This window comes from Poecilia formosa, unplaced genomic scaffold (genome assembly GCF_000485575.1).
Source record: "Poecilia formosa unplaced genomic scaffold, Poecilia_formosa-5.1.2 Scaffold88, whole genome shotgun sequence".
Classification (NCBI taxonomy): domain Eukaryota; kingdom Metazoa; phylum Chordata; class Actinopteri; order Cyprinodontiformes; family Poeciliidae; genus Poecilia; species Poecilia formosa.
This window is the reverse complement of record NW_006800027.1, coordinates 683,216-709,854: the sequence shown is the minus strand read 5'-3', so window position 1 is coordinate 709,854 and position 26,639 is coordinate 683,216. Positions and strand designations below refer to the sequence as shown.

General features: G+C 41.0%; 1 protein-coding gene across 4 annotated transcripts; it reads right to left on the bottom strand.

Annotated features, from left to right (window-relative positions):
- Positions 1-2,538: 2,538 nt before the first annotated feature.
- tex2 (testis expressed 2) lies at positions 2,539-26,639 on the bottom strand. 4 transcript variants are annotated; one of them, XM_016674022.1, is made up of 14 exons: positions 26,289-26,639; positions 26,011-26,126; positions 24,151-24,235; positions 13,379-15,128; positions 12,026-12,226; positions 11,311-11,674; positions 10,411-10,700; positions 8,918-9,061; positions 8,672-8,771; positions 6,594-6,714; positions 5,666-5,788; positions 5,151-5,360; positions 4,703-4,823; positions 2,539-4,222 (listed from the first exon to the last, which is right to left on the bottom strand). In XM_016674022.1, exons 4-14 carry the CDS (start codon positions 15,104-15,106, stop codon positions 4,076-4,078), a joined length of 3,549 nt encoding a protein of 1,182 aa, XP_016529508.1. In that variant the 5' UTR covers positions 15,107-15,128; positions 24,151-24,235; positions 26,011-26,126; positions 26,289-26,639; the 3' UTR covers positions 2,539-4,075. The 4 variants fall into 4 exon arrangements, with proteins under 4 accessions (XP_016529508.1, XP_007557410.1, XP_016529510.1 ...); XM_007557348.2 differs by having other exon boundaries at positions 26,011-26,639; XM_016674024.1 differs by having other exon boundaries at positions 5,666-5,782; positions 26,011-26,639.

Sequence of the window (26,639 nt, the reverse complement as noted above, 5' to 3'; positions counted from 1 at the left end):
TGATTGGCAACCATAAACATGCCAAAGTTATGGTGTTGTGAGACAGTACAGTTCCAGTTAATGTTCACATTCACACATTGAATATTATTTTACCTTTTGGGGCTCTAAGTGTTTTTGAACAGTCTTTTCTGGGTGTCATGATGCAACAAATTATTACAATGATTTAACAGAACTGCACAAGTTTGACTTCTTTTTCTCTACTCCACATAGACGTATACTTGCAGACTTCAATATATCCATGAATTACCCCCTAAATGTCCCACATGCATTTTCTATCCCTCAAGAAGCTTCTGGTATAATGGTGCAAGATATCTGACTAATATTCCCAGAATAACATCATGTAATATTACACAAACATTTTAGTATTTTTTTATAACTATTAATTTGTGAAATTTCTAAAATTATGTCTGATAGCAAAATTATTTTTTATTTGGAAGAAATAAAGTCATTAAAATACTTTTAGAAACATGTGACACAAAATGTAATTGTTTCGTGTTGACAATGTAAGGCTGCTGAACCAGTATATCTCAATAAACCAAACCACACATTTGATATTTTGCTGAATCGCAAGATGTCACATGTGTTTGGATGCCTTGCTCCCCAAACATGGGTGTACATCTTGAATCGTATTTCATTTATTCCCCAAAATCAAAACCTTTTTTTTCCAAATTGTTTTTATTGATCCACAATAAACAGAACAGTAACATTTCTGCAATATCACAGAACAAAATAGCCTGATATCTTGGTCAATGTGCAAATGAACCGCAAAGAAAGGTGAAAAACAACAGGCATGTCTTAACAAAAATGGCACAATAACAGTTCATTAACTGATGAGAGAAATGAGGTGGCTCACTATGAAGGAATGTTTGATTATCTCAAAGGCACTTTCTGCCTCATATACTAGCCAACACACACCTATTTGAACATAAAAATACATAAAGTCACCTCTGAAGCAGACAGGAAAAGTTCCAGGGGTTTCTAGATTATTGGTGTCGCTGCTCTTTAAAGACAACAGAACAGCAAATAAATGAAAACGAAACGGCATTCTTTAGCTGTATGACCGCCGACGACACTAAATAATATGGCTGATATCCAGAATGCTGTTTATTTCAATAAAACTAGATTTATTACACCTAAAACTTCCAGCTCTGTGGTGCTGCTTGAGGTTTCCGTATCCTGTTGTACAGAAAGAGTCTCGCTCTGTGATTCATCCTCATTTTCAATTGCAGTTGTTGAAACACTGGATGTGCGTCACCTCAACGAAAGCAGAAAGTTTCTAACAGATTGCTTTATTTCACACCTTCTATATTCCCTTTGGCAATACAAATAGAAAATTATTACTTTTAGTCAACTCTGGATGTAGCTTTAAACATGTTGCTCAGAAACACATTTTCAGTGAAAGTGTTTCCTGGGAGAGCTGAGGAGTTCCTTTTATTTATACATTCAAGATACCAGCAGAGGTTGAGCCATTTTGTTTGCCTCATTTCCTACAACCAGCCCATTTTAGCTCGAATGTCTGTTCCATAGTACAAAGCACACATGCTGTATGACAGCATAGTTGCCATGATGGATTTTAATGGACCACCTGTCTACTATGGAACCATTTATAAACCCTGGATTAATTTGCATAAATGCACCAGGCAGCAATGTGGTTTACTGATAAAAGAATGGTATGAAAGGTGCAGTGGATCTAAGAAGACCCCTGTTGGGATTTGTGATCTAAAAACAAAAAAAAGAATCATCTCCAAACTTTTTCCACCTTCAGCGTGATGTTATGTGCAATTTCACTGAAACAAACTAATGACTCTGGGGAAAATTAGCCATTTAAAAAAAAGTGCAATAACTTGGTTGCAAAAGTGTGCAGACCCTGAAACTAATACTTTTTTATGCAACTTTTGATTTATTGGTATGGGAAACCAACCAGACAACTAATGCAATTTTATCTGAAGAAAAAGTAGCTCCAGAGCATATTACTGGCATCACTGTGTAGTTAATTTGTTTATATGGCTTGTTGTTTTTGCCAACAAACACCTTAAAATCAAGGCCCTAAATTCAAAATTCAGGTTTCACCAGATCACAACACGTTCACCTACAAAGGTCTGTGGAGATTTTTTAAGTTCATATGGAGGACACAACCAGTACTGGGTTGAACACTTTTACAACCAGGTTTTTGCACCTTTTTATTTTTATCTCCCAAAAGATTTGAATGATTTTCAGCCAAATTGTACAGGATAAACGTAGCATAAAAGGTGGAGTATTTTTTTGTATTGCAAAATCTTACACCTTTGCAATCCACTGTATGCTTGATGCATGACTGGGTCTAAGCAAACTCCTAAAACGGGGATTTTTAAAAAATATATTTTACCCTTAGTCTTCATCAGTGGCCACAGTTCTAGCTAATCCTCATAACAGTAACAATAAGACACTCATCATTTAACAACTTCACAGAAAAAGTTAACACTGTCCAACAATCATGTTAGGTACAGCTACACATCACAGGTTATATGGTTCCTCTTGCTGACTCAGGATGGCTTTTTGTTGTGTTACAGTATCCTCCACATTTACTGGTAAGGATGTAAAAAGAATGGCACCTTTTATTGCAGTAGCACAACATCTCTCTGGAAAAAAACAAAAAACATTTAATTTGGGTACGTTGTTTGGGAGGCGGGAGCAACACTTCTTTACTTTTTTTCCATTAACAATTTGCACAACCTTGATCTTCACCTATAACTTTACAGTCCATTTTTAGTTTTCTGGCAGGGCACTCCAGATTTCTATAGAAAATATCTTAGCATTTCCAGCTTCAATGGGCTGTAGAAAGGAAACAGACCCACAGTGTCACATATCCACCCTCTTGCATGAGAGTGGGCATGAAATGCATTTTAAGATATTCATTTTTTGTGTCATGTCAAACCCTCATGAAGTGTTTGCAAAATATAAATAAAAAATCTTATTAGACCAAGCACATAACTCCACATAATTATGTATACTATGACAGGACAGAAAAAACTTCTGCTCTGCAGTCCTTTGAAACAACTGGTTGACATTTGTGTGGGGTCTACGGTTGGTACAAAGTCTTGGTAACCCCAAAATGTCATCATTTGTTGCCCTGGTTGAAGGGGGTTGGTACATGATAAGACATTTTCTTTCCCTCCCTTCCAATCCTACTCACTGTGCTGTGGCAAGAAATGGAAGATCATCATCATCCATTTTCATCTGTCACACTTACTGTTGTCTCAAAAATTTTAATATTGCTCTCATTGTAGATATTGACAAATTAAGCAGAGTTGGCATGTCTTTTGTTATGCAGGTAAACGCATTCCTGTCACATACTTTAATGAGATGCTTTCTTGTCTTTCCCATTTTGAAAAGTACTTCAAACATATATTCTTTTGTGTCATATCTGGTTACAGAGAAACCATTAGTCTCGTCACACTTACCAAATGTTTCTAAATGGTGATCAACCTTTCAAAGTAAAATGTAAAGTGAAGAAAAGAATGTCAGTTACTTTTTTAAAGGAAGTGTCAAAAATTGTAGCACCCATTTTTTTGAGAGATATTTTTTGTTTTTTTTGCCTTGTCGAATAAATGCGTTCAAATTAAGGGTTGGATTTTTCTGGAGGTTTTCAGCATGGGATTATGTAACTGTGGTAATAGATAAATGGCATTATTGTGAGGTTTTTGCTCAGTTTTCTTGACATTCCAGTAATTGTGGAGGTTGCTGTATTTTAGCTTGACCCATGAACCCCGCTTCATCAAACTGAATGAATACTGAATGTCAGATAAATAGACCCAAGAAGTGTAGTCAGATGGTAACAGCGTCACATTCTCCTTCTATTCTCCTGCTTTCATTTAAAAATAAGAGAACTCATCATCCTGCTTTTCAGTTTTTTTGGATGATTTTTTTTTTTTTTTTTTACTGTTAACCATCTATTGAAACAGTAGCATTGAAAAACAAAGAAAATAACCGTAAAGCTGGCCAGGGCTGCAGCTGCACCTTTAGTTTCCAACAGACGTTTAGGGCGTCCTGTATCATTGTGTCATAAAATGCCTGCCGCCCTACGTTTGAACACCTCTCACACATCAGAGAGCTCAGACTCTTCCGGCTCTGGATCCTTCAAGGCATCGTTTGTCACAGTCAAGTTGGCATTTGAGCGCATATCCATGGCAGAGTGCATTATGGGTAGCCATATGTCATCCATGTTTGGCATCACAAATATTTTCTGCAGGAGACGAAAGATGGTTAGCTAACAAAAAGAAAGGTGAATTTTCAAATCCCGTTTTGTCTCTAAAACATAATGAGCATTAAAGTTAGGAGTTTTTTTGTTTATATATGTACATATATAAACAGATGCTCATCCACAAGAGACAACCATGTGCAGCACAGTGCTATATTTTTATGGTGCCCTGATTGAAGGGGATTGTACATAATAACAGCCCTAGAAGGGTCAGGCAGAGGTAAATGTAAACATGTGGTGAACATAACAGAGACCCTTAGCAGTTTGCAATCACATACCAGGCATATCATTAATCTGGCTGCGATTATTGGTAAAGAGTCAAGACAGACAGAGACAGCTTTTAAATGCTTCTAGAAAGCAAGAAATCCTCATCTAAATCCTTATAAACATCCCAGGAGCTGTTCTTTTTACCGTTGTGAACTAAACAACTGGCCTCTTGAGCTTGGAAAATTGAGTTTAGATTACCTGGAACTCCTGATCCAACTTCTTCTCGATCCACTCCGTCACATGAACCAGAGTGACTTCTCTCTCGCCCAGTTTGGGTCGCGCTTTCAGCTCCAGATGGGGAGGACTCCGAAAACCATACCTGAAGATCAAGAGGACATATTTTTCTTGCCACAAGTTGTTAAAATATTTAGGTTACAAGATCTTTGACTGACTTTTCATATCCATTGATATAATCCCAATAAAATACTTAATGTATTTTATTGGGATTGTGTGACTAACAGTGTGGTGCATAATACTGAATTGGATCAAAAACAATGCTGTTGTTGTTACAGTAACATTCATATTTTGTGAACGTATGCATGCCTACAGGTGTCCAGCAGAGGGCGCACCGTTATGCTCTTAAACCAGGACTCCCACTCAATCCCAGCCCACAATAGCCCCTTTTTTGGTATGCTCCTGAACATACCATATCCTGTCTGTAGGGGGAGGTGGGATGTTGACAGCAAGCGTCCCCCTGCACTCTTGCACCTCCACAGTGAGCAAGAGGGGTGTGTTGGACACCTCCTCCATCTTCTTCTTGATAAACTCGGTCTCGGTTGCCTTTTGGAAGTACTTGGACTTGGCTATCTTGTCCACAAAGCGCATGATCTTGCTGGGTCTGTGGCCTCCTACGTAGCTACAAGGGCAGAGGATAGGTAGATAGAGAGAAGACGAAGGAGGGGAGTGGGGGGGGGGAGATTTAGAAAAGGAGTGAGTCAGGTTCATCATTTATTCATAACAGCATCTCCTGCTACTCAGCACCCGCGATGGTGATGGGGAGGGGAGTAGGTGATGCATTAAATCAGCAGCAAGCCTTCAAACCTGTGGGAATGAGTGGGTGAGTGGACCTGGAATGCTTTAAAACATCACTGTTGACTTAAATCTGAGCAGTTTTTAATTCAGATTTGTGTCCATGTCTCCTGTAAAGAGACACTTGCTCACCCCTCTGATGCAGGCAGATTGGGTTTGTCACTGAGCAGTTCAGGGGGATCCTCCTCATCTGATGAGCCAGCACTGGATGACTCCTCATCGCTGTCGGCCAGACAGTACGTCCGTGGCCTGGACCTGTCGCGGGAACACAAACATACAATGACTGTTTGAAGGTCAGACCATGATAGCTTCACACAAAACAGCTTTGGGCATAACCCACTTCTGTTTAATGAACTGCAACTAAAATAAATCCCTAGCGGTAAAACTCCACTGATCCAAAGTAAAAATCCAAAATGTCCAGTGCAAAAAACCAAAAATAATATATTGTTTTGTTGACAGGCAGTTGAAGGCATCCATTCCCAAACTCACCATTCATTGGACAAATCCGTGAGTGTAGGCGTCCGAAAGAGGGGATTAGTGTAGAGAGAGGAGGAGGAGGAGGAGGAGGATGAAGAGTCAACACCAAAGAGGTAGGAACGGTGAAAAACACATAATAGCTAATATGGTCCTATGTGCAGATCTGCTGAGTTAGCATCCAGTTTGTTTAGGGCTTGGACTTCCTATAGCGGTTTCAACAGTAACTTTCTTTTTGTCACTTTTCCATAAAGACAACATTTGTAGAGTGTACATATAATAGTTGCTCATGTGCAATAGCTTTATTACACATTAGCTCTGGGTCTCAGTCATTTGGCTGTCTTCTGAATGCAATTGATTGCAAAAAATTTTTATTAAAGGAGGACAAATGCAAGTAAATGCAAAAGTTTCCAGACCTTTTTTTTTTTTGCATAAATTGAGTAAACGTAAACAAATTTGTTGCATCTCGCAATATACTTCACTTAAATTGTCATATCTAATACCAGTAAAACACATTGAAATTAGTAGTTGGAATGTGCCAGGGTCTCTTAAAGTTAAAAGTTAAAATTGTAAGCAAAACTCTCACCATTCTTTGCCATGATCCCCGAGTCCTTCGCCTTCTTTCCCCAGGCGGACCAGGTTCAGCTTGGTTTCTAGTGTCATGAGGAAGGAGCCTGTATAGGAGACTTCCAGATCAAACCAAAGACCTGGCAGGAGAGTGAAGGAAAATACAGAAAACTATCAAGCGTTTGCTAGATGCAGAAAGCTTTACAGTTGTCACTCATTAAAATAAGAGAGATTCTGATATGTAATTTCTGAAAGGCCTTTAATAGATAAAGGGAAGAATGACCATTCCTAAGAAAAAAAGTACAAAGGCCAGCTCTGTGGCATTATGCTTATCGTTAGGTGGGGGGATAATAATGCACATTTGAATACCTGCTGCTTGCTCAATGAGTCCTCATTTCTGCAGCAAGTAAAAAATTTTTATTTAGCTAATCTTCCTGTTTTTTGTTTGTTTGCTTGTTTTCTCAGCCTTGCAGATAGTGCAGAAATAAGGTTTAGAGTAGACGAAAGCAAGTTATTCAGATTACACTGTCAGCATTTATGTTGCTTCTCTTAACTGTGCTCAATAAAACCAGAATATTTTTAACATTTGCTAACAATCCTGTGTGCCCTGGTACTTAAAAACTCAATTTCTTGCTCATAACTGTGACTAAGGGTGGCAAGGAGGAGTCAGCATTTCAGTGAAGGATCAAGGGATCCAAGATGTGAAGTTTAATTACTGTGGCTTTATATTGCACAGCACACAAACAGGCAGGACTGCAGTGGAAGCAGGATGTCTTAATCCACTAAGATGAAAAGTGTAAAAAAAAAAAGCCTAAATGTCAAGAAAAACAACATATCTACATTGCATTATAAAATGTTCAATCTTAAACTTTTCTGCATTTTGTCACATTACAATCACAAATTTTAATGTTTCTTATTTGTATTTTGTGAGGCAGAATCAACACATATGAGTGCGCAAATACACTTCTAATATGTATTCTATCCCATTTACTCTCTTATCCTTACATCTGACCTGATGCAGCCAGTTTAAGACTAGTTAATGAAGGATGACGCAAGTGTAATTTTACATCAGCATAAATTCAGATCGTCTTGGAAGGCCTCTGAAGTTTTTTTTTATTTTTTTTATAGAACAGCAGTGAACAAACATCTTGAGGACCAAGGGACTCGGCAGACAGGGCAGTAGGAAAATTGTGGAGAAGTTTAAAGCAGGGCTAAGTAATACAATGATATCACAAGCACAAAACATCTCACAAAAGACTGCTCCTGAAAAAGAAAAGAGTTATCAAGCCATAGCTGTCCACCTACATTAATGGACAAGGCAAAGAGAGCATTAATCATAGAAGCAGCCAAGAGGCCCATGATTATTCTACAGAAAATACAGAGCGCTACAGCACAGCTAATGAGATCTGTTGACGGGATAACTATTGGTCACACAAAACCTGGCTTTTATAAGAGAGACAAGAAGTAAACAGTTGTTGAAAGATGTAGGAAGTCCCATTTGTAGTTTTACCACGTCATGGTGATGATGTCGGTGCACAGCAAACGTGTGAAAGATGTTCTATGAAAAGATGTTCCATGTGTGGGGGCAAACTACCATTGTAGTGCACCTTTAACACACCCTCAATATGCTGAAACATGGTGGTGGTAGTATCATGATGAGGCATGTTACAACACCTCCTAAACTCCCCCACCGGGGACAGGAAGTTGGTCAGAGTTGGTTGGTAAAGATGGATGGACACAAATACAGGGGAATATTGAAAATTAAATAAGTCACAACTACCATGGAATAACTATTGCATGGTTTAGATCAAAGCACATTCCTGTGTTACAGTGGCCCAGTCAAAGTCCAGACCTAAAACCAATAGAGAAGCAAGAACGACTTAAGCTGTTAGGTAGAAACATCAATAAAAAAGAATTGCAGGAAACTGCAGAAAAAAGTTGTTCTATAACACATCATCTCTAGTGTGCAGAATACAAAGGCAAGCCACACTTTTCAGGTGTACAGTAGATAAATAATTTAAAACCCACATGTCCGGTTTCTTCTTCCTCACATGTCCGAACTACTTAGTGAAGTCACGAAAATAATATATCCCGTACCTTGGTGGTCCACTGAGGGTTTGGAGGCACGGAGGATCTTAGGAACTGAGAATCCCATATCCAGCTCCGTCAAAGTCAGCTCATTCATTACATATGGCAGCTGAAGCACACAGGGGTCAAATTAGGAGATTAAGAGGTGAAACCAGACATTAACGCAATTTATAGTCACACAATTGCTTGTAGAGTTTTCATATGAATTGCTTCTGCTTGTTAGGGTAATTTATGCGGACTTGTGGCACGACTCACTCTGATTTTACTGAGCTTCATTTGGATCTTTTTGGAGACAACGTCGGCCCAGTACTTCTCTCGCAGGAAGTCCCAGAATGTCCTCCCCAGAAAGGCGTTGACCCAGGCCTCTGGCTCTGCAGCCTCCTCTGAACTCCTGGGTAACTGAAGGACATGCACACATCAGCTTTCGTCTTGTTAGCACAAGGTTGCCAGCACATCATCATTCTCCTCCAAGGAGACAGTACCAGACTCGGCTGCCTGGCTACCTCTGCAGTTTCTGCATGCAACCCAGCTCCACCTTATCAAACTGCATCTGATCATGTCTTTGTTTGTTGTTGCTTCTCTGCTGTAGATCCCCCTGCCTCAGGCGCTCTATGTTGTGTGTGTGAAAGGGCAGATAGCTCTCTATAAAGGCCATATGGTTTAATTTGAAAGGGTTAAACATACCATGTGGATGTATAACAAACAACATAAGGCATCAAGCAGCAACAGACAGCACCTTTGAGCAGTGAAGTGACCCTGTTAACCATTTTGATAACCCTGCCACCCTCCGTTTCCAGCGTGCTCATGGAAAATGTTACCGTGACTTGTTTCCAAGAAAATATGTGAAACAATGGTAGTAGTATATTGTTTAAAACTTATAGATAAAGAATACATAAGTCCTGTTGACATATTGCCAAGTGGAAACATGAAGAAAATGGTCAGATGTGACCAAAATCAAACTTTATAGTGGTTCTTTGCAAAACACTGTTTGGTGATGAACTAACACTGAAAATCAAAAAAGAAAAATAGATAACAGTCACACCATTTTGTTACTTCTCTCTTTACTGTGGGCATTCTCATCAGTGGTTTATAGTTATATTTAATGCTTACACTGAGCATAACAAAAGAAGTTCCCTTTGGTTGTTAAACATGCCACTAGAAGAATGTGTTCAGGGTGCAGCTAAACATAATTTTGTTTGAGAGCTTGTACTGTTTTCAGACAGTGATGTCCTGGATGAGAAGCCACATTGCCCATAAACCATAAAACTACCCAAAAAACACTTTCTGCAAAACAACAAAAACTGAGTCAAAAATTCACCTTCCAGGAGGATAATAAGCCTGAAATACAACCGGAGCCACCATTAAATGGGTTTGTTTATAGAATGCATTAGAATGACCTGGTAAAAGTCAAATCTTAAATACCATTTTGTAATCCATGGCAAGACATGGACAACTGCTGTTCAGAGTTTCAATCTACAAGCTAACTCCAAACCTGATTGAATTTGAGCAAAAAAGATGAGACAGAATTTCCAACTCTAGGTGTGCAGAAAATGTGGAATAGTTCAAGGGTTGTCAAGAGTTTTGCAAAGCTCTGCATTTCACTCTAACTTATTTAGAGCAAAATGTCAAAGCAGGACATCAATACTATAAAAGCTGGACACACTCGGAACCCCACTGGTCTACTTGTGACCAGCCCCCGAGCAGATGTTCTCACTAGGCATTTTCATCTTCACATGAACCCATCATACCTTTTTGGTAGCTTTAGGGCTGCTCTCAGGGGTGTGCCCGGGGCTGTCGGGAGCCGTCGGGCTTCCGGGCAGCGCCTGGGGGTTAACGTATTTGGCCATGTAGATATTATAGTCCAACAGCATCTTCTGCTTCATCCCCCCAGCTGAGCCACCGGAGAGAGAGGCGGGGGTCTCTCTGTGCCGAGGCTGAGACAGCTCCTCCTGGCTTCCCCTGCTGCTGCCCCTGCTGTCAGCCTCCGGGCCTCCGCCCGACTGGATGCTGCCACTGCGGCTGTGAGCGGACAAGAAGGCTGGAAGAGGTGGAAGGAAAAAGTGGAATGTTAATGGAAATGGAAATGGCAGAGAGCTGTGATACAAAGATACAAATTATGCATCAGGAAGAATTAGTCCTTCATTCATCATTAATTTCTTAAAGATTGTGAGAAAGCCTGACTGATTAGCATCTCTTTTGTATTCCTTATTCACAATGCACTGCAGCACAATATTAGCATAATCTATTTATATTACCCCAGAAACAGCATGTATTTAAATCATCTACAGTAATTGATTCCAGCTTGTTCTGCTTACATCACTGGACCCAGGAATGCCATGTTTCTTTTTGTATGAAGTCTTATCCTTAAAGGCTTATATCTCACTGAGGAAACCAATGCTATAATATGCTACTCCCCTGTGCATGTAATCCTGCTGACCCATTCACACTCTGCTGTTCGCTCAGTTCAGGGGATTGGTAGTCCCTAAGCTGAGGCTTACACACAGATCTGATTGCAGTGCAGTTACATGCTCAAAATAATGGTGATTCTGACAGCGGGGAGTGCTTTGGAGAAAGATGGATAATCTAAAATACTCCACTGTGCGTGTCATGCATACACCTCCAGAGCTGTGACCGTGAAGTCATCTCACCACTCTTGCAGATGCCAGACAGGCTGCCACCTCTCCCCTCCGACTTCATCTGAGATGCCTGAAGAAACCTCCGAAACCATTCCTCCTTTTCCCGACCAGTCCTCCCAAACAAGTAGATTGTCAGATCCCCTCCTCCGGTGGTCGGCCTTCTCTGCTCCTCTGCTGAAGTGCAAACTTCTGCTTTTTCAGCTTTGTCTGTTCGTTCGAGCTTCTCACACAGTCCAGTGGTTCTCTCGTCCCCAGCTTCAGATCTTTCTCCCTCTGCTTTTGACATGAAGTCCTCCTGTTTGGCCAGTTCAATGCAAATGGGATACTTCTTGTTCCAAACCCTCTTCCTAGCCAAACTCTGGGGCATCAGGTAGATCTGTTGAGTCAGGAGTGAAATGATTTAAACATACAGATTTAAGTTTTTTTGGGGCAGCTGAATGCCCATTCTTTATAGTCTCAAGTTTTTGCATACAGGTAGCGTTCCCAGGATGAACTGAGTCTTTTTATGTCCCCGTCTGATATTTATGTTAAATTAAGGTTTCTGTAGGATTATCTGGGTCATCGTCAACTAATGACTAATGTTTTCACTTTTGAATGTAATCCAACACAGAAACAAACTGGGCAATAAATATTTCATGTCTTCTTGCATGCAGACTCATGCTTTCAATCATTAAAAAAATAAAATAAAACCTATTTCAATGAATAGCATACGCCATAAGCACCTCACCCTGCTGTCAGTCAGATCATAGATCTTCTGACTAATGTAGGTGACGTCAGGTTTAGGCTCGTTGTGTGCGGCACGGCGGGAGATGTTCCTGTTGGGCTTGGAAAGACGCAGAACAGAACCCTCCAAGCGGACGTAAACAGAGTGGGTCAAGGTGGCGTGGTACATCTCTGGGTCGTAGCTCTGGATCTCATTCATCCAGCCCTGCAGGTTACAGCACAAGAAGGTTGCCATAACAACCGATATTGGAAACGGCTACAAACAGAAAGACATTCTTGTAGGTGCAAGACATGAATTCCCTGCTACAAAATCAGAACAGATTTTTTTTATGCCACATAATATAAAAATATTGTCATAATAGTTTAGCTTAGGGTTAGAAGAAAAATAAAAGGGAAACTTTATTCCTCCTGCTGCTGCTGCTTCTCTATCCTGATCGCCGTTGGCTTTATCATGAGGCATCATGTTTAACATATCCACAGGGCTCCTGTTTTGGAACAGCTGTGCCCTTTAGCCACCAGACTCTCCTTTGCAACAAGCTTGGCACCTACAAGTACACATGCTTACATAACTTTATCGAAGAACTAAGCATTTCTCCACGTACTCTCTGCAGAGTTCAATGAGTTTGACTAAGAATATAAAAATAATTGCAGTGATGCTCCTATAACAATATTTTATTGTCACTTTTATGAGGTTGGAAACAATTTGATTCTTAGATTACCACTAAGAATAATAATTAAAAAAAACAAGAGATATGACGCAAACCTTATTTATTTCAAATATCAGAAGGGATTTTGGTACTTTTGCGAGACAATGGCAAGGGAAAGTAAATGGAGCGTAAAAATAAAAAAATTGAGCTTCTGAGGAATTGCCGTTAATCCTGCTATGGATTCTGTGGGCAATCGCCATACCAAATGCGCAGAAACTGTAGATCAACATCCAATTAAACCAAGAATTGAAATGATAGCACAAGGATTAATTCAAATGTGCTGCACTGAACAAACTCTTTGGGACAGCAGGAGTCATTACTGGTAAAATAATGTTTATCCACAGTTGAAATAATTTTTCAACTAAACAGACCTGAGTTTAGCTATGCAAACATCTGAAAGCTTACGCAGCAAGATTTTATCCTAAAACTGCCTTGAAATGCTGCTGGGATTGTACATAGATGTCAGTGAATGGGTATTTGTTGGTAAAACTCGACTTCCTTTGTAGTTACACTCAAAACAGAGACAAGACGATCTTCTAAAATCCCTGCCTAGATAAATCCTTCAAAGCACATTTTCATTTTTCATACGATGTCCCTTTGGTTATTTTGTTGCCCCTATCTGACTCTGTGGTGCTTTGTTTGACTCTCACCTTGAATATTCCTGGTTCTTTCACATCCAGCTGGGGAACATTTCGCTGGTCTTTCCTCCATCTCCTTGTTCTGGTCCCTGATGAGGAGCATCGAGGAGCAGACAGCCAAAGGACCAGCAGGGCCAGCATGAACCCAACTACTATCCCATGTAACACAGAACATACACATGGAGGCACTGGAAGGACTAAGTACAAATACAACAACTGTGTTAAGAAGATGAGGCCAGTCACAGGCACATTCTCCATTTCTTCCACCAGTCCTTCATCTTCTGCATCCAGTTCACTACCCAAACCAGTGCTACCAGTATGAGGCTGCTGAGATATGGATCGTTCACCGTCTGGTGTCTCAGTATCTGTACACAGCTCAAAGTCCTCGCTGTACAGTTCACAGAAGTCCTCATCTTCCTGTCGAGCGACCAGGGCTGACATGGAGCAGCGTCCCAGGGTGAGAGAGGGAGACCTGAGGAGAGTAGATGACGAGGCCTGGGTGAGAGCTGGTGCAAGAGACAGTGATGGGAAAGAGAAAAAAGACGAGTCGGGGCCCTTTTCCGTAGGAGTCTCCTCCTCTTCAGCCCCCTCTTCTTTGATGCTATAGTTGTTGTTAGCTTCTGTATGTCCATTTACCGCAGTCACGCCACTGAGCTCCGACGCACTGGAGGAGAGCGACTTGCCCCGATGAGCTGCACTCCCAGCAGGCCCCACACTCGACTCATCCCCAATAATCTTACTAAAAAGCTGCAAGGGATCTGACATCACCTCTGACAACCGCCTCTTGGTGTCTTCTATCCTGGCCTCCACCTCCTGGACCTTAAAGAAAGATCTCCCATCAGGGGACATAATAGGCGAAGAAGGTGCTGTTTTGGAGTCTCCGCCTGCTTGAGTGACCGCGACAGGGCAGGAAGACAAACGAGGCTGGGAGAACTGCTTGAAAAGCTGCATGTTGCGAGGCGGAGTGCGGTGGGTTGGCTGCGTTTGCTGGTGGTGAGAATGGTGCTGAAGAGGCCCTTCGTGATGTTCGCCCTTTGAAGTGTCCGTGGAGAGGGACTTAACAAAAGATTTCATTAAGTGTCTGTGTCTGGCATGTGGGGGTACGACAGTAGCAATTACAGGAGCAGTTTCTCGAGAGTCGACATCATTTGACAAAGATCTAACAAGGCTGAGAAAAGGCTTGGAAGAGGAAAGGGCTGCAGACTTACAAGGGGAAGAAGAAGTGGAACTAATCAAAGGGGGTTGGGCTGGTCGATCGGATGCCCAGGAGGAGCTGGCAGGAGAAGTGGAGCTCAGGTGGGAGTGAGTTGAAACAGGGTTAACAGTCATTGCAAGAGAGGGCGTGTGTGGATGCGAGTCCAATGGCTGCGCAGGAAGGATGGCAGCTGAAACAGGCATTAGAGATCCAGAGAAGGTCTCCACATCAACGGACTCCAGCCCTAGCTCCTCTTTTGCGTCCAAGCCTTTGGCAACAGATTGGCCATCAGTGCCTGTGCTTTGGCTTTGGGGTCCCGCAGCACCATCGAGAACAGATTTAGCAGCAGCACATTCAACAGATAACCCATAGAGTTCCTCTTCCTCATCCTCCTCCTCCTTTCCCAGAGCGGAGAAGTGGATGGTGATGGTGTCACGAGAGTGGGAGCGCTGCACCTGCAACTTGGGTCCTGGTGCATGACGTAGAGGAGGAGTGTCAGCATGCTGGCCACTTCCCTTTCTGCTGTTGCCCTGGCTGCTCATCATCACCCTCCACAGGGCTCACAGCCTGGAAGAGACATAGGGAGATAGCAATTGTTGAGCACAAAAAACAACTTCAAAAATGAATTAAAGTAAGGAGCATTTAGAAGTTATGGTGGATGTGGTAAGATCCCTAGAGAAAAGTCCTTCATCCTAATATGAGTGGACTGGACAAGTATGTCCGTGTTCCCCGACCCATTAGCCCTCATTATGTAAAGATGAAGCTGGCAGGCTGGCTCTGTATGGGGTGTTGTATGTAAGGTTACACAGTAGAAAGAAATTAACAGCAATAATTTTGGTTTATTTAAACTGTCAAAAAAAAATAAAAAATGCAGGAGTTAATTTTTCAAAGTCATATTTTTTTTACATGTTCTTCATAATTCACAAGCTAAATATTTAGCTTTCAAATTAAATATTTAGCTAGGAAGCTTAATGTTTAGTTTCAAACTAAAAGTTTAGGTCTGAGCTAAATATTACTTTAAAACTAAATGTAATATTTAAATATTTTCCAAATTAAACATTTAATTTTCAAGCTAAATATTTAGCTCATAAAATATTTAGGTTCATTTAGCTGTAATGCAAATTAGCTTGCCAATAAGCGGAAGTGGAACGTCAAAATAAAAGCTGAGTTTTGCGGACCCCTGTACAAACTCCGCTGCTGGCTGGAAGGCTTCAGTAGTTCAAGTAAGTTTTTAAAAATATAATCAATTCTTTACTTTCTATCAATTCTTTTTACAATTCTTTACAACAGTAAAAAAGTATTTACTAAATACTCTGAGTGCAGTTGGAACAAAGTCATTTGTCATGCGATTAATCTGCAAAATGAAGCAGTCTGTTCATGCTATTTTATTACGCCCATTTATTCTCCCACGTTATATAGAGTCCATCAACCTTGGTTAACATTACACATGTGCACAAAGAGACACACACGCTGCAAACAGCCTGTGGCTTTCAGGCTTTTGGATTGAAGATAGAAATGGTTCGTAATGGAAGAAGGGGGAGGGACGGAGCACAACAACATAGCAGTTAGCTCTTGTGATTGCCTCCATTTCGGAGAAAGCCTCAGCACCCCTTGGGGGCTGTCTGGTTGGCACCGCATCATTTTGCCTGGGTGAAATAACAGAGCATTTGACTTTCCCAGTCAACCTTTCAACTCTGTTGTGGTACAATGGGGTTTTCTGTATGTGCGTGTTTTTATTTTGGTATGGCTTTGCTAGGGGCAGATCAGACAGAATGAAAACAAGGAAAGGGAAGATTGGCCAAGAAAAGGCCAAGGGGGGTTTGAGGAGTCATCAGAAGACCTTTCATGGACAAACCTCTGAAGAGAAATTCTAAGAAAGACAAGGGGAAAAGCAATGACAGAGAGAGAGAGAAACAAAAGAGGCAAAGATGTGTGCAAATAAAGGACAAGGGAATAGACAGAGGAGACAAATGGGCTGGAAGACAGGGCCACAGAGATGGAGGTGGTTGTTGTGGTGTCTGACGCCTGAGGGACAATTTGAAACACGGAGAAGGTTGACAGGGTGAGCAGAGAACGACGGTTTCAAGCTTTCCTGGAGTCAAGTTCAGCAGGGCGCAGTGAAAAGACAAATGAGGCACAGCTTTGCCCACTGAATCAATGTAAATACAGGGTTCTGATGAGAAAATATCCCTTTAAGAAAGTGGATAAAAACAATTTACAGCATGGGCCTCAATGTTTTTGCTGATTTTTTTTTTTAAACTGTCTATTAATTTAAGACTACATATTTTGTAGTTTATATGACATCTTCTCTTTAAATATGACATACAGGCTAAAAGTACTTCTATAAAGGCCACAATCATCATTAGAAAAAAAATACTCTTTATGTTCGCTGGCTCACCCGCAGCTTTAGTTAGCCCGTGTTTTCAAAGCACCACTTTCATTAAAAGCTTTGTGTTTGTTTTAGCTGCCTGTGGATGAGAAGGAGACAATTGGAGAGCAGCAGAGAGGAGAGGAGACTGGCAGTGAGACAAGGCTCATCCAATTAATCAAAGCAAGCAGGGCCATTCTAATCAGCTAAAGCCAGAACCCGGGAGACGAGAGAGAAAGGGAGGGAGGTTAAAGCAGCAAGGTAGAAGAATGATATACGAGACTGAAAGACTCTAAAAGGAAGGCGACTTCCTTTTATAGAGTAACTAACTACTGGTAGTCAGGAGGATATGAGACACTTGGGTTCAAGAAAAAAAATTGAAAAGGAGGAAATAAAGCTTTGTAAAGTAACCCAGAAAATATCTCTATATAATATCCATTCCAACATCACTGCTAAAAACAAATTCAAAACATAATAACTACTAGTCTAGTGAAGAGAATGGGCTGCTTTCTAAAGCAGAAATGGAAATGTATTTTCTATAGCAGGGTTGCCCAAGTCCAGTCCTACCAACCTGCTACTTCTATGTATCCCTTATTTAACACACCTGCATCAAATGAATGGCTCGTAACCAGGCCTCTGCAGAGCTGGGCTACTGCTGGGGAGGGAATTCAGGCTTTTGACTCAGTTATTTTAAAGCAGGAATGCACCTAAAAGTGGCAGGATAACATGTTGTTGTAATTATTGTGGGCAAAAAGAAACAGTATATTGGAATGAAATAAGTATATTCATGAAAGAAATGTGTTAATTAGAAACTTAAATAAGTTAAAAGTCATCTCGGGATATAGTTTTAAGAAGAATGGGTATTTTGGGAAGAATATAGTAAATAAAACATCTGATCCATACTTAAGACGGCAGTAACGCACTGTAAGTTGTTTGCCAACCACCATAAAAATAGAAGAAGAAGCAGAAGAAGAAGCAGAAGAAGACGAAGAAGAAGAAGAAGAAGAAGAAGACGAATAATAATAATAATAATAATAATAGTAATAATGCAGGATTTTTAGCTCTTGGGGACTGGACTTGAGCAACCCTGTCTTATCGTTTGTCCAGCCATTCTGTGCACCAAAAAGAAATGAGCTCCTCAGTGGTGTGACTTGGAGCCTTTCCTATAAAGCAGTCTGTTAATTTTATCCTTTATTGTTAAATAAACCACATTGGTACACTGGACCTGAGAAAAGCAGCAACATGTCTGGTTTTATATGGACCTAATGTTAGTCTCTCTTCGATGGAGACGTCTCTACTTCTACGCAAGAAAAACTAAAAAACTAATCCATCAATCGGTTGCACATTTTCTGCTGTGTTTTGAATCAGTGCTCTACTGACTAAGTTTTACTTTCAATGTTAAATAAAGCCTGCAGAGTCAAAGATGTTTATACATAATAAACTTGTCTTAAAGGTTGTAACCTCATGAATATTCACTCTCATTGCATATAGATGGAGGTAAGCATGTCACAATAACAAATTGTCCCAGAAGTTACTGTGATAAACAATTATATTGTTTTGAGCTTTATTGATGGAACCGCAGGCAGATTTAAAAGGTGTAAAAACAAAAAAGAAACAAAAATGGAGATGCAAAATGTTTTGCTCGATAGCAACAACTTTCTCAATCTTGCATGACTCTTCTGTCCGTTTGGTCTGAAACAGAAATCACCAAAATCTGAACGAATCAAAGAACACGTGAAAAAGAAAACGGGCTGGGAAACAACCGGACAAAAGGGAAGTAATAATGACACAACATTCTATGCACCTGCACAAAAAAAAGGGTAACGAGACAAAGGTGGAAAAGTCAAGAGAACAATGACAACGGCAACGTGCCAGCCACAGGAAGTGAAAAAGAAGAAGAGAGCCAAACTTTTTATGATGCTGCCCATCCATACAAACTCTGCAGGGCTTAAAAATAGCTTAGAGTGGCTGCTGATCTCCTGACACCTCCATGCCCACACAAAGGTCTCACTACAGGAGACAAAATGTTAATAGAAAAGGCTTTTCATTGCTTAGTGATAAAATATCCTCATTCAGAAAGCAAATCAACTTTTACAGATTGATCAATACCAAAAATGACTGAACATTAAACCATGAAAAAGGCTACAAATATCGATTGTTTCTGAAAATATTTTCAACACAATAGAAACGGCGGCCGGCACTCAGACAACACACACACACACACACACACACACGATGAGACTTTAACTTTATAAAGATGTTTTTCTAGAGGGGATTCTCAACTATTTTAAGAGTAAGCAACACAGATGGCCTCAAGCTCAAGATTAAAGTGTCATAATTCTGGTTAAACTGGTATAATTGGGTAGCAAAAACATGTACAGTGTTTTGTAAACCCACATTTTTCATTACAACCACAAACTTCAATGAATTGTGTTTAGATTTGATGCTATGCACCAACACAGGGAAGAAAATGCATAATTGTGAAGTGAAAAGAATCTTTTCTTTTTGTTTTTTGTTTGTTTGTTTGTTTTTACAAAGTAAAATCTGAAAAGTGTGGCATGCGTTTGTATTCAACCTCCCATGAGTCAGCACTTTGTAAAGCAACCTGTTGCTGCAATTACAGGTGGAAGTGTTTTTGGATCATGTTTCTTCCATATGTATGAACATAAATATAAATCAAGTCTTGACACAGATTTTCAATTGGATTCAGGTCTGAACTTTGGCTAGGCCATAATTACACATAACCATCCTCTGAGTTACACTATGTAATTATATCTTTTGTTCTAAGTTTAGTGATGTTTACCTGGTGAACTTCTAGTGAGATACTGTGGGATTTTATCTATGGCAGCTATGTAGCTCTATTCATCTTCCAATCCACCTTTCCCTGCCTCCCCACAGCATAATGCCGCCACCGCCATGCTTACTGGTGGTCATGGCCATATTTAGTAGTTGTCTGTTTTTGGTCACACAAAGCATTTAGAGAGCTGGCCAAAAAAAAAAATTAAATTAAATTATAGTCTCATTTAACAAGAGCACCTTCTTCTACATGCTTGGTGTGACCCCAACATGTTTTGTGATAAACCTGAGAAAGGAACTATGATGGATTTCTTTCAACATAGTTTTCTTCTTGCAACTAGCCCGTCCATAAAAGTAATATTAGTGAAGTTGCCATTAGTGACCTTGTCTTAAATTGCTCAGCATTTTTATTTCCCTGACCCGTCTGCTGTAATCTTTCATCTTCATAATCATGTTTGTTGATGTTGTCTAACAAACCTCTGAGGCCTTCACAGAGTGATTAGTGATTACATGACTTGGGAGGGCACTTAGTTTCCTGAACTTTATTTAGGGAGTTTTATTTGTGAAAATACACTGCCTGCAGTGAACCCTTCCCACATGGGAGGAAACACAGAAACCAATCCTGACACAATCCTAAATCTGGGTTCGGTACGATGGGCTTCATCAGGCCTCAAAGGAGGCCTTTGACGGTCAGCATCCATGCTTTGAGTCATGAAGCTCCAGCAGGACAACAATAAAAAACAACAACCAAAAAAGAAAAACAATTAAACAGAGATGAAGAGCACTGACAGTACTCTGCAGGATCAAGCCAGTTTTCCTTCCTCTCCAGCCGAGAATCTACCGTCGTCATCACCTCAAACATCACGATGCACATGATCGGGTGGTTGCCAAGCCAACAGTGAAGCTCTTTATCTGCGTCTGCACTTATCGCTCTGCCCTCCTTTTGTTCTGTTCTCCTCACTTTATGAAACGAGAGTTAGAAGAAGATCTGCAGCGAAAGACACACAGTGTGCGTTTTTCAAACATGTTTGGATTGCAAAACAAATCCTCGATCTTAGACGAGATGGATGGAAGGAAGAGAGAGAGGGAGAAAGAATTTTTTTTTACATCATTTCAGTCAATTTGGGACGCACTTTCTCCAGACGACTCCCACTCTTCACTACAGTCTTGCCTGTAAACACTGAGATGAAAAGGTGCTGATTTTCATCATTAGGAGGAGCTTATTTGCTCAAGAGGCGCCAAGCGGATTTCACGCCAAGCAAAAGATTTGCATTGGATATTGACGCTCCGCGCCACATAACCCAGTTTGACAGTTTAGAGATCAAAACATACAAACATTCGACGGCATTAAGAAATTTATAATCTGTGTAACTGCTGCTGATGAAACCCAAACAGCTTCAGGGTTTTGGTTTTAGATATAATCCATCCAATTACACAACACACAGAGGAACGAAGAAGGAAAAAAGAAAAAAGAAAAACGGGAAAACATCAAACGTGTGTGGATTTACAGAATGATAAGAATAGTTAAATATGTTTTGGTCTTTAGTCCACCAACAAGTGAAGGATGGTGCTTCAACTGAGGCTTTGTAGCACAGAAAATGAGATTTCAGATTAAGAAAATGAGGGCAGACAGTTTTAGTAGTCGTCTAATAAATATTTCTGTTAAGAGCTGTGATCCCAGATGTGGAGGTAACTTTCATCCCTGCCACTCTGAGCAAGCCTGCTGAAGGTTAAGGCTTAAAAATTACCAACACAACTGCAACATCTGCATAAGCAGAAATGCAACTGTCTTCTCTCGAAGACTACACCTGGAAAATGTCAAGTATTTCGGAGCAAAGTCAAGCCCCAAGTAGAAATGAGCTCAGGTTTCACACAGAAAATGTGGACACAACAATGGCCCACATACAAGCTTCAATAAAAGGTTGATAAAGCAACCTGTAGATTATTTAAAGTGAAGTCCTGTGTGAGGATGAGCAATGAAACTTATCAGGTTTATTATAAAATTATTATTTTTTAAAATACAACAAAGCGAGCCCTTACTCTTGAGCAACTAAAACCGTTAAACATGAATGGTGAAATAATTCATGCTAACCCTGGGCGTTTAGTTCCCCAGCAGAGTAGATGACACAACACAGATGCAAAGATATCTTTCTCAAACAGTAACTTTTCAAAGATACCAGACCTCATCAGTGTTACGTAAGGAAAATTATGAAAGAACCGAAAGCGTGCACTTCTGTACTCTTGAGCCAGGCCTCATGAAACTTTATCCCTAAAGGTTGTGTTTTGTGTGTGGATCAAATATTTGTGCACGATCGAGCGAACTTCCTCGTTTCTATCTGATGCTGGAACTTCCTGTTGGCTGCGATAGTCGCAACAGGAGGGAAGCTCCAGCCCCTAACTGCTTCCTTTTAAGTTTCCCATTAACAACAGTCTTATGCTTAACAGCTTTGTCTTCCAGCTGCTAAAGATCCTCTGAAAGTAGAAGCGGATTATTTATACGTCATGGCTCAGAACGATTTATTTCATATCCTGGCAAAGAGCAGTCCTCGGCTCTATATGAGTATTAGCACCAAGCTAGCAGCTGTGGCACCATTGAAACTCGTGGGCTGTCACTGTGTCAAGCGCTGACGGATACCCCACAAGCAGCTTCATTTTGTCAGTGAGAGTGCCATAAGCTGCATGCTCTGTGTATACATCCACTCATGCATTCATCCGTGGCAAAACTGTGTTGCACGACAGTTTCTTTTCAGCAAAATTAAAAAAAAAAAAAAAAAAAAAAAAAAAAAGGAAATAAGACTGTCCGCTGTGTTTAACATCAGAGCGTAGATATATGTGTGACGGAGGGGACATGTGATATTTAGCAGCTGCAGAGCAAAACTCCCAATGTAGCTGCATTCTGACAGGTTGCATGATATGCAGCAAATGTTAGGACTCCTTCAAAAGCTGGCTCCTTCGCAGCTCAGACATATTTATTTTGAGACCCCTAAATCAAATCGGGTGTATCAAATTGAGTTGAAAGACAAGACCATCTGACTGACTGTTCAAGGACAGGATTATTTAGAGTAGCGTTCAAGAGGCCTCAACATGTTGGAGCTCAGCAAGATGGATGTGTCAGGGAAAACTTAACCAAAAGGTTAAGCATGTTAGTATGTGTGGCGCCTTTTTCGCTTTTGTTCAGCTTTCAAGCACTGCTTACTTAGTTTATCTGAGGTTTTGTGTATCACAATGTCAATGGCAAGAAAGGATGTGCATCAAATATAAGGTTGACTTAAGAGCTGCCTAAACATCACAACTTAGGCACCGTTCACAAAACGCATCTAACATTCACCCTTAACCCACCATCTCCACAGTGAAACACGGTGGCATGTGCAGGGCAACGGTGGAAGAAAACTTGATGGAGGCTAAAAAAAAAAAGATATGGGCAAAGTTTCACCTTATGGCAGGACAATATTCCAAAACCTCCGGTCAGACTTGCAAACCACATCACATTCATTTTGTTGGGATGACCTAGTCAAAGTCCAGACATTAATCCAACTGAAAATCTATGGCAATATTTCAGATTTGCTCTCCATCCAGTCCAACTAAGTTTAACCATACTCTATCGATACCTGTATAAGAAACTGAAGCTTGTGGCTGTAATGTAGTAAAATGTGTAAAGTTGTAGACAGCCTTTATGTGAATAAGGAAAATGCACAGACATTACAATTGTCTTTAGAGAACCGTTTCCAAGAACTGCATTCAAACCATTTTTCGCCTTTTTCCACAATGTGCTACAGTCAAACAGGAGACATAAATCTGCACCGATAAACTTCAAATTCAACGCCACGGCAGCAAACATGAAATATTCCAGCCCCGACACGTGGCTTTAAAGACGAGGTGGATGGAGCGTAGGGCTGACTGATGACTAAGAGACAGCTTGCCAAACACCCTGAGGATGAATTTAACAGCATATGAGCTGCAGCTAAAGATGAAACGCTCACTGCCCGCATCACAGAAGCCCGTAAACACAGACATGGTATAAACACAGGCAAGTCCAATCAGCTTCAGTGTCATTTCTGTTTTAATGGACACATTTCCCAGAATCTCCTGGGTTACAGAGGCCACAACCTGCCGTTGCCGAAGCCCTTATTCAACCAACAACAATAGCTTATTCAAGCGGTCCAGACGCCACTGTTTGCTTCTACCCTTACAGCAGTTTATCCCATCAAATACAGGAAACGCTGTTCCCCCGTCAACTTGTTCTTCATTCAGAAACGCGACGCTGCGTGGAAACACGGAGCGACGGAGGAGAAGTTAAGACGGAGAAGATTAAAGTGAGGAAAAGCGAGGCTGGTCAGGGCCGCGAATCGCTTCCCACATCACCACCAACCAACACACGAACGCTCCAGGTTAAAGGAGGAAAGCGCGAGTGTGTCGTGTTTTTACCTTGGCGTTTTAGAGGCATTCACTCTCCTCTTGAGAGACACAATCTGCACCGACAGCCTGGCCACAGATCAGAGTGGGAATGAGCCTGCACACACGGAGAGAAAGAGAGGGGGGAAAAAAAAGATAATCTGCTAAATTTGTTACTCGAGGGCAGGAAATTACATAATTAAAATATATTAGTGGCAGTGTGATCCATCTGTCTGAGATAACTGTAATTACTCTCAATCCTCATTTGCTGTGAAGGGGATTAAAAAGACGTTTGGATCTGAAACAACGAGTTACATCTAACCCTGTACATTTAGGATGCTTCTTCTCTTGACGCATCCTGATCAAGTTTCAACCAGAAAGCTTGAACCAACAGCAATCCACTTTGAAAGATCACAAGAAGGCCTGACTGACTGAAAGGAAAATATAAAGAGAAAGAGTGAAAAAAAAAACCAAACATATATAGCTAATCCTAAGTGGTTTAAAATCTAACAATAAAAAGATCAGAATAACCAGAAATCTTAATTTTAATCTTAAATGAAAATATTGTTTTACAGAAATGCCCAGATGTACTGAGGGAGACTTATCTTCACTAGGGAACCATTTGAAGTACTTTCTATAATAAATATAATTCCCTTAAAACTATTTCTGTTTGCAGTTTTAAGCATGTCAACAGTCAGAAAACTAGAGTGAATATTTGCATTAAGGTTTCAGCCACATTCAACGGTTTTCAGCTCAAATGGTTCATTTGAGGTCATGTCACAGGACTTCAGTCCTTTTTTATTTATTTACTTATTTTAAGGAATTCATAGCTTGGTTTCCTGTTGTGGTTTGAGTCCCCGTCTTGCTTCCTATTCCAAAGAGGCTGGAGTTTAATCTCTTTAGACGCCACATCCACTGTAACAGGGCAGAGCACATTTCTATGTCTAAAGCAATTTAAACAAGGGGTGCTTCAAAAGCTTAATAAGGCTTGCCACCGATTGGTTCCTGATTATCCAATGGAAATCAAGATTTAACTAACTTGATCTGAGAGAGCACTTGGCACCATCAAAAGACATTAACCATTTCAAATGGTGGTATTCAAGAAACCTATTTTATTCTGACGAAAAACAACTAAATGTCACCAACACAATCCCCACAGTGAAGCACAGTGGTGGCAGCATCATGCAGTGGATATACTTGTCTTTACAGGACAGGGAAACTGGGGAGAGTTTATGGGAAGCATGATGGAGGTAAATGCAAAACTATACTGAAAAAAAAAAAATTCCTTGAGGAAAAAAATGTAATGCAAAAAACTGAGAAATTTCACACAGATAGACAGATTAAATATTTTAACATTTTGTTGTAATTAATCACACTTGTGGAAGAAGTCCTCTCTCTCTCTCTCTCTCTCTCTCTCCAGACCTGTAGAATGAACCCACCGCTGATCTGTCCAGTGGCTGTGATTCTGTGGCCTGCTGCTCAGAGGGGAACCCAGAGGAGACGACAGGAGGACTGAGCAGCAGCAGCAGCAGCAGCCCTTATAACCAACCTGAGCAGCTCACAGTGGGCTGCATGGGTAATGAGGAGCTCACCGAGTTCACCAGTGACACTTCCAAGAATAAACCCCTTCTCTATGGCAGCCGTGAATTATTCGGCCCCACGCCACAGAGCTAAAATAAAAAGACAGTCCATGGCTTGCACTGTGCAGGCACAGAAACATCTTTCATGATGCTGGACAGCACTGTGGCATCCAGAAACAGCGAGGCTGGTGCAGAAAGGAGGACAACATCCTTGTTGATTTCTCTCCTCCTGTAATTCGGGTCTATTTAAAGGTCCTCTCCCCATTTGTTTATTTATTTATTGATTGTTTGCTTTGCGTGTGATCAGTCTTACCTTCCGCTTATCGCATCCCCATCCTCAGTCTGCTGCGTTGCTCAGCATCGAGGACCCGAATCTGCGTAATGCGATGAGATTCCCCGCTCGGAGCGCCTTCTTCACCTCCCCGCAGCCTGCAGAGGAGAGGAGGCGGAGGGCGCTGAGCCGCTGAAGGTTGGCTAATCACACCTGGCTCCTGGTTCCGGCTTTATTAAACGCTCCACATGCAAGGGCCATGGGGCGTGTATTGTTTTGGTAAACGGGTGGGTTGGTTGGCGCCACACCCCCCTCCTCACCTTCCTTGAATGATTCTTACGGAGCGGTCGGACCGTCGGCGCACTGGCGATTCATATTTTATTGTGTTGCAGCAGCGGAGCGTGGATTGCGTCACGGCTTTGCAGCGTGCCAGTAAGACGCGGATTTCCCTCCGCTAACCAAATACGTACCCTGCGCTGTCTTTAAAAAGCAAAAATGTGGACAGTCATCTTCGAAAAAGTCCCCTTACTCCCCTCCCAAAAAAATATGACATTTGCTTTGTTCTTGGGAGAGAGAGAGAAAAAACACAAACAAACTGTGGAACGAAATCAACACGGAACACCAGCTTTCATTTTTCTCTCCGATCAGCTGACATAATTACTGGCAGACAG

Bases quoted from the DNA above. Each gene is read 5' to 3' on its own strand.
- tex2 (XM_007557348.2), bottom strand. From the start codon at position 15,106: ATGATGAGCAGCCAGGGCAACAGCAGAAAGGGAAGTGGCCAGCATGCT. The intron at 10,701-11,310 runs GTGAGATGACTT...CACCTCTTCCAG, and splicing joins GTCTGGCATCTGCAAGAGTG to CCTTCTTGTCCGCTCACAGC. The intron at 4,824-5,150 runs GTATGTTCAGGA...CTTGATCTTCAG, and splicing joins CCCCCTACAGACAGGATATG to GTATGGTTTTCGGAGTCCTC.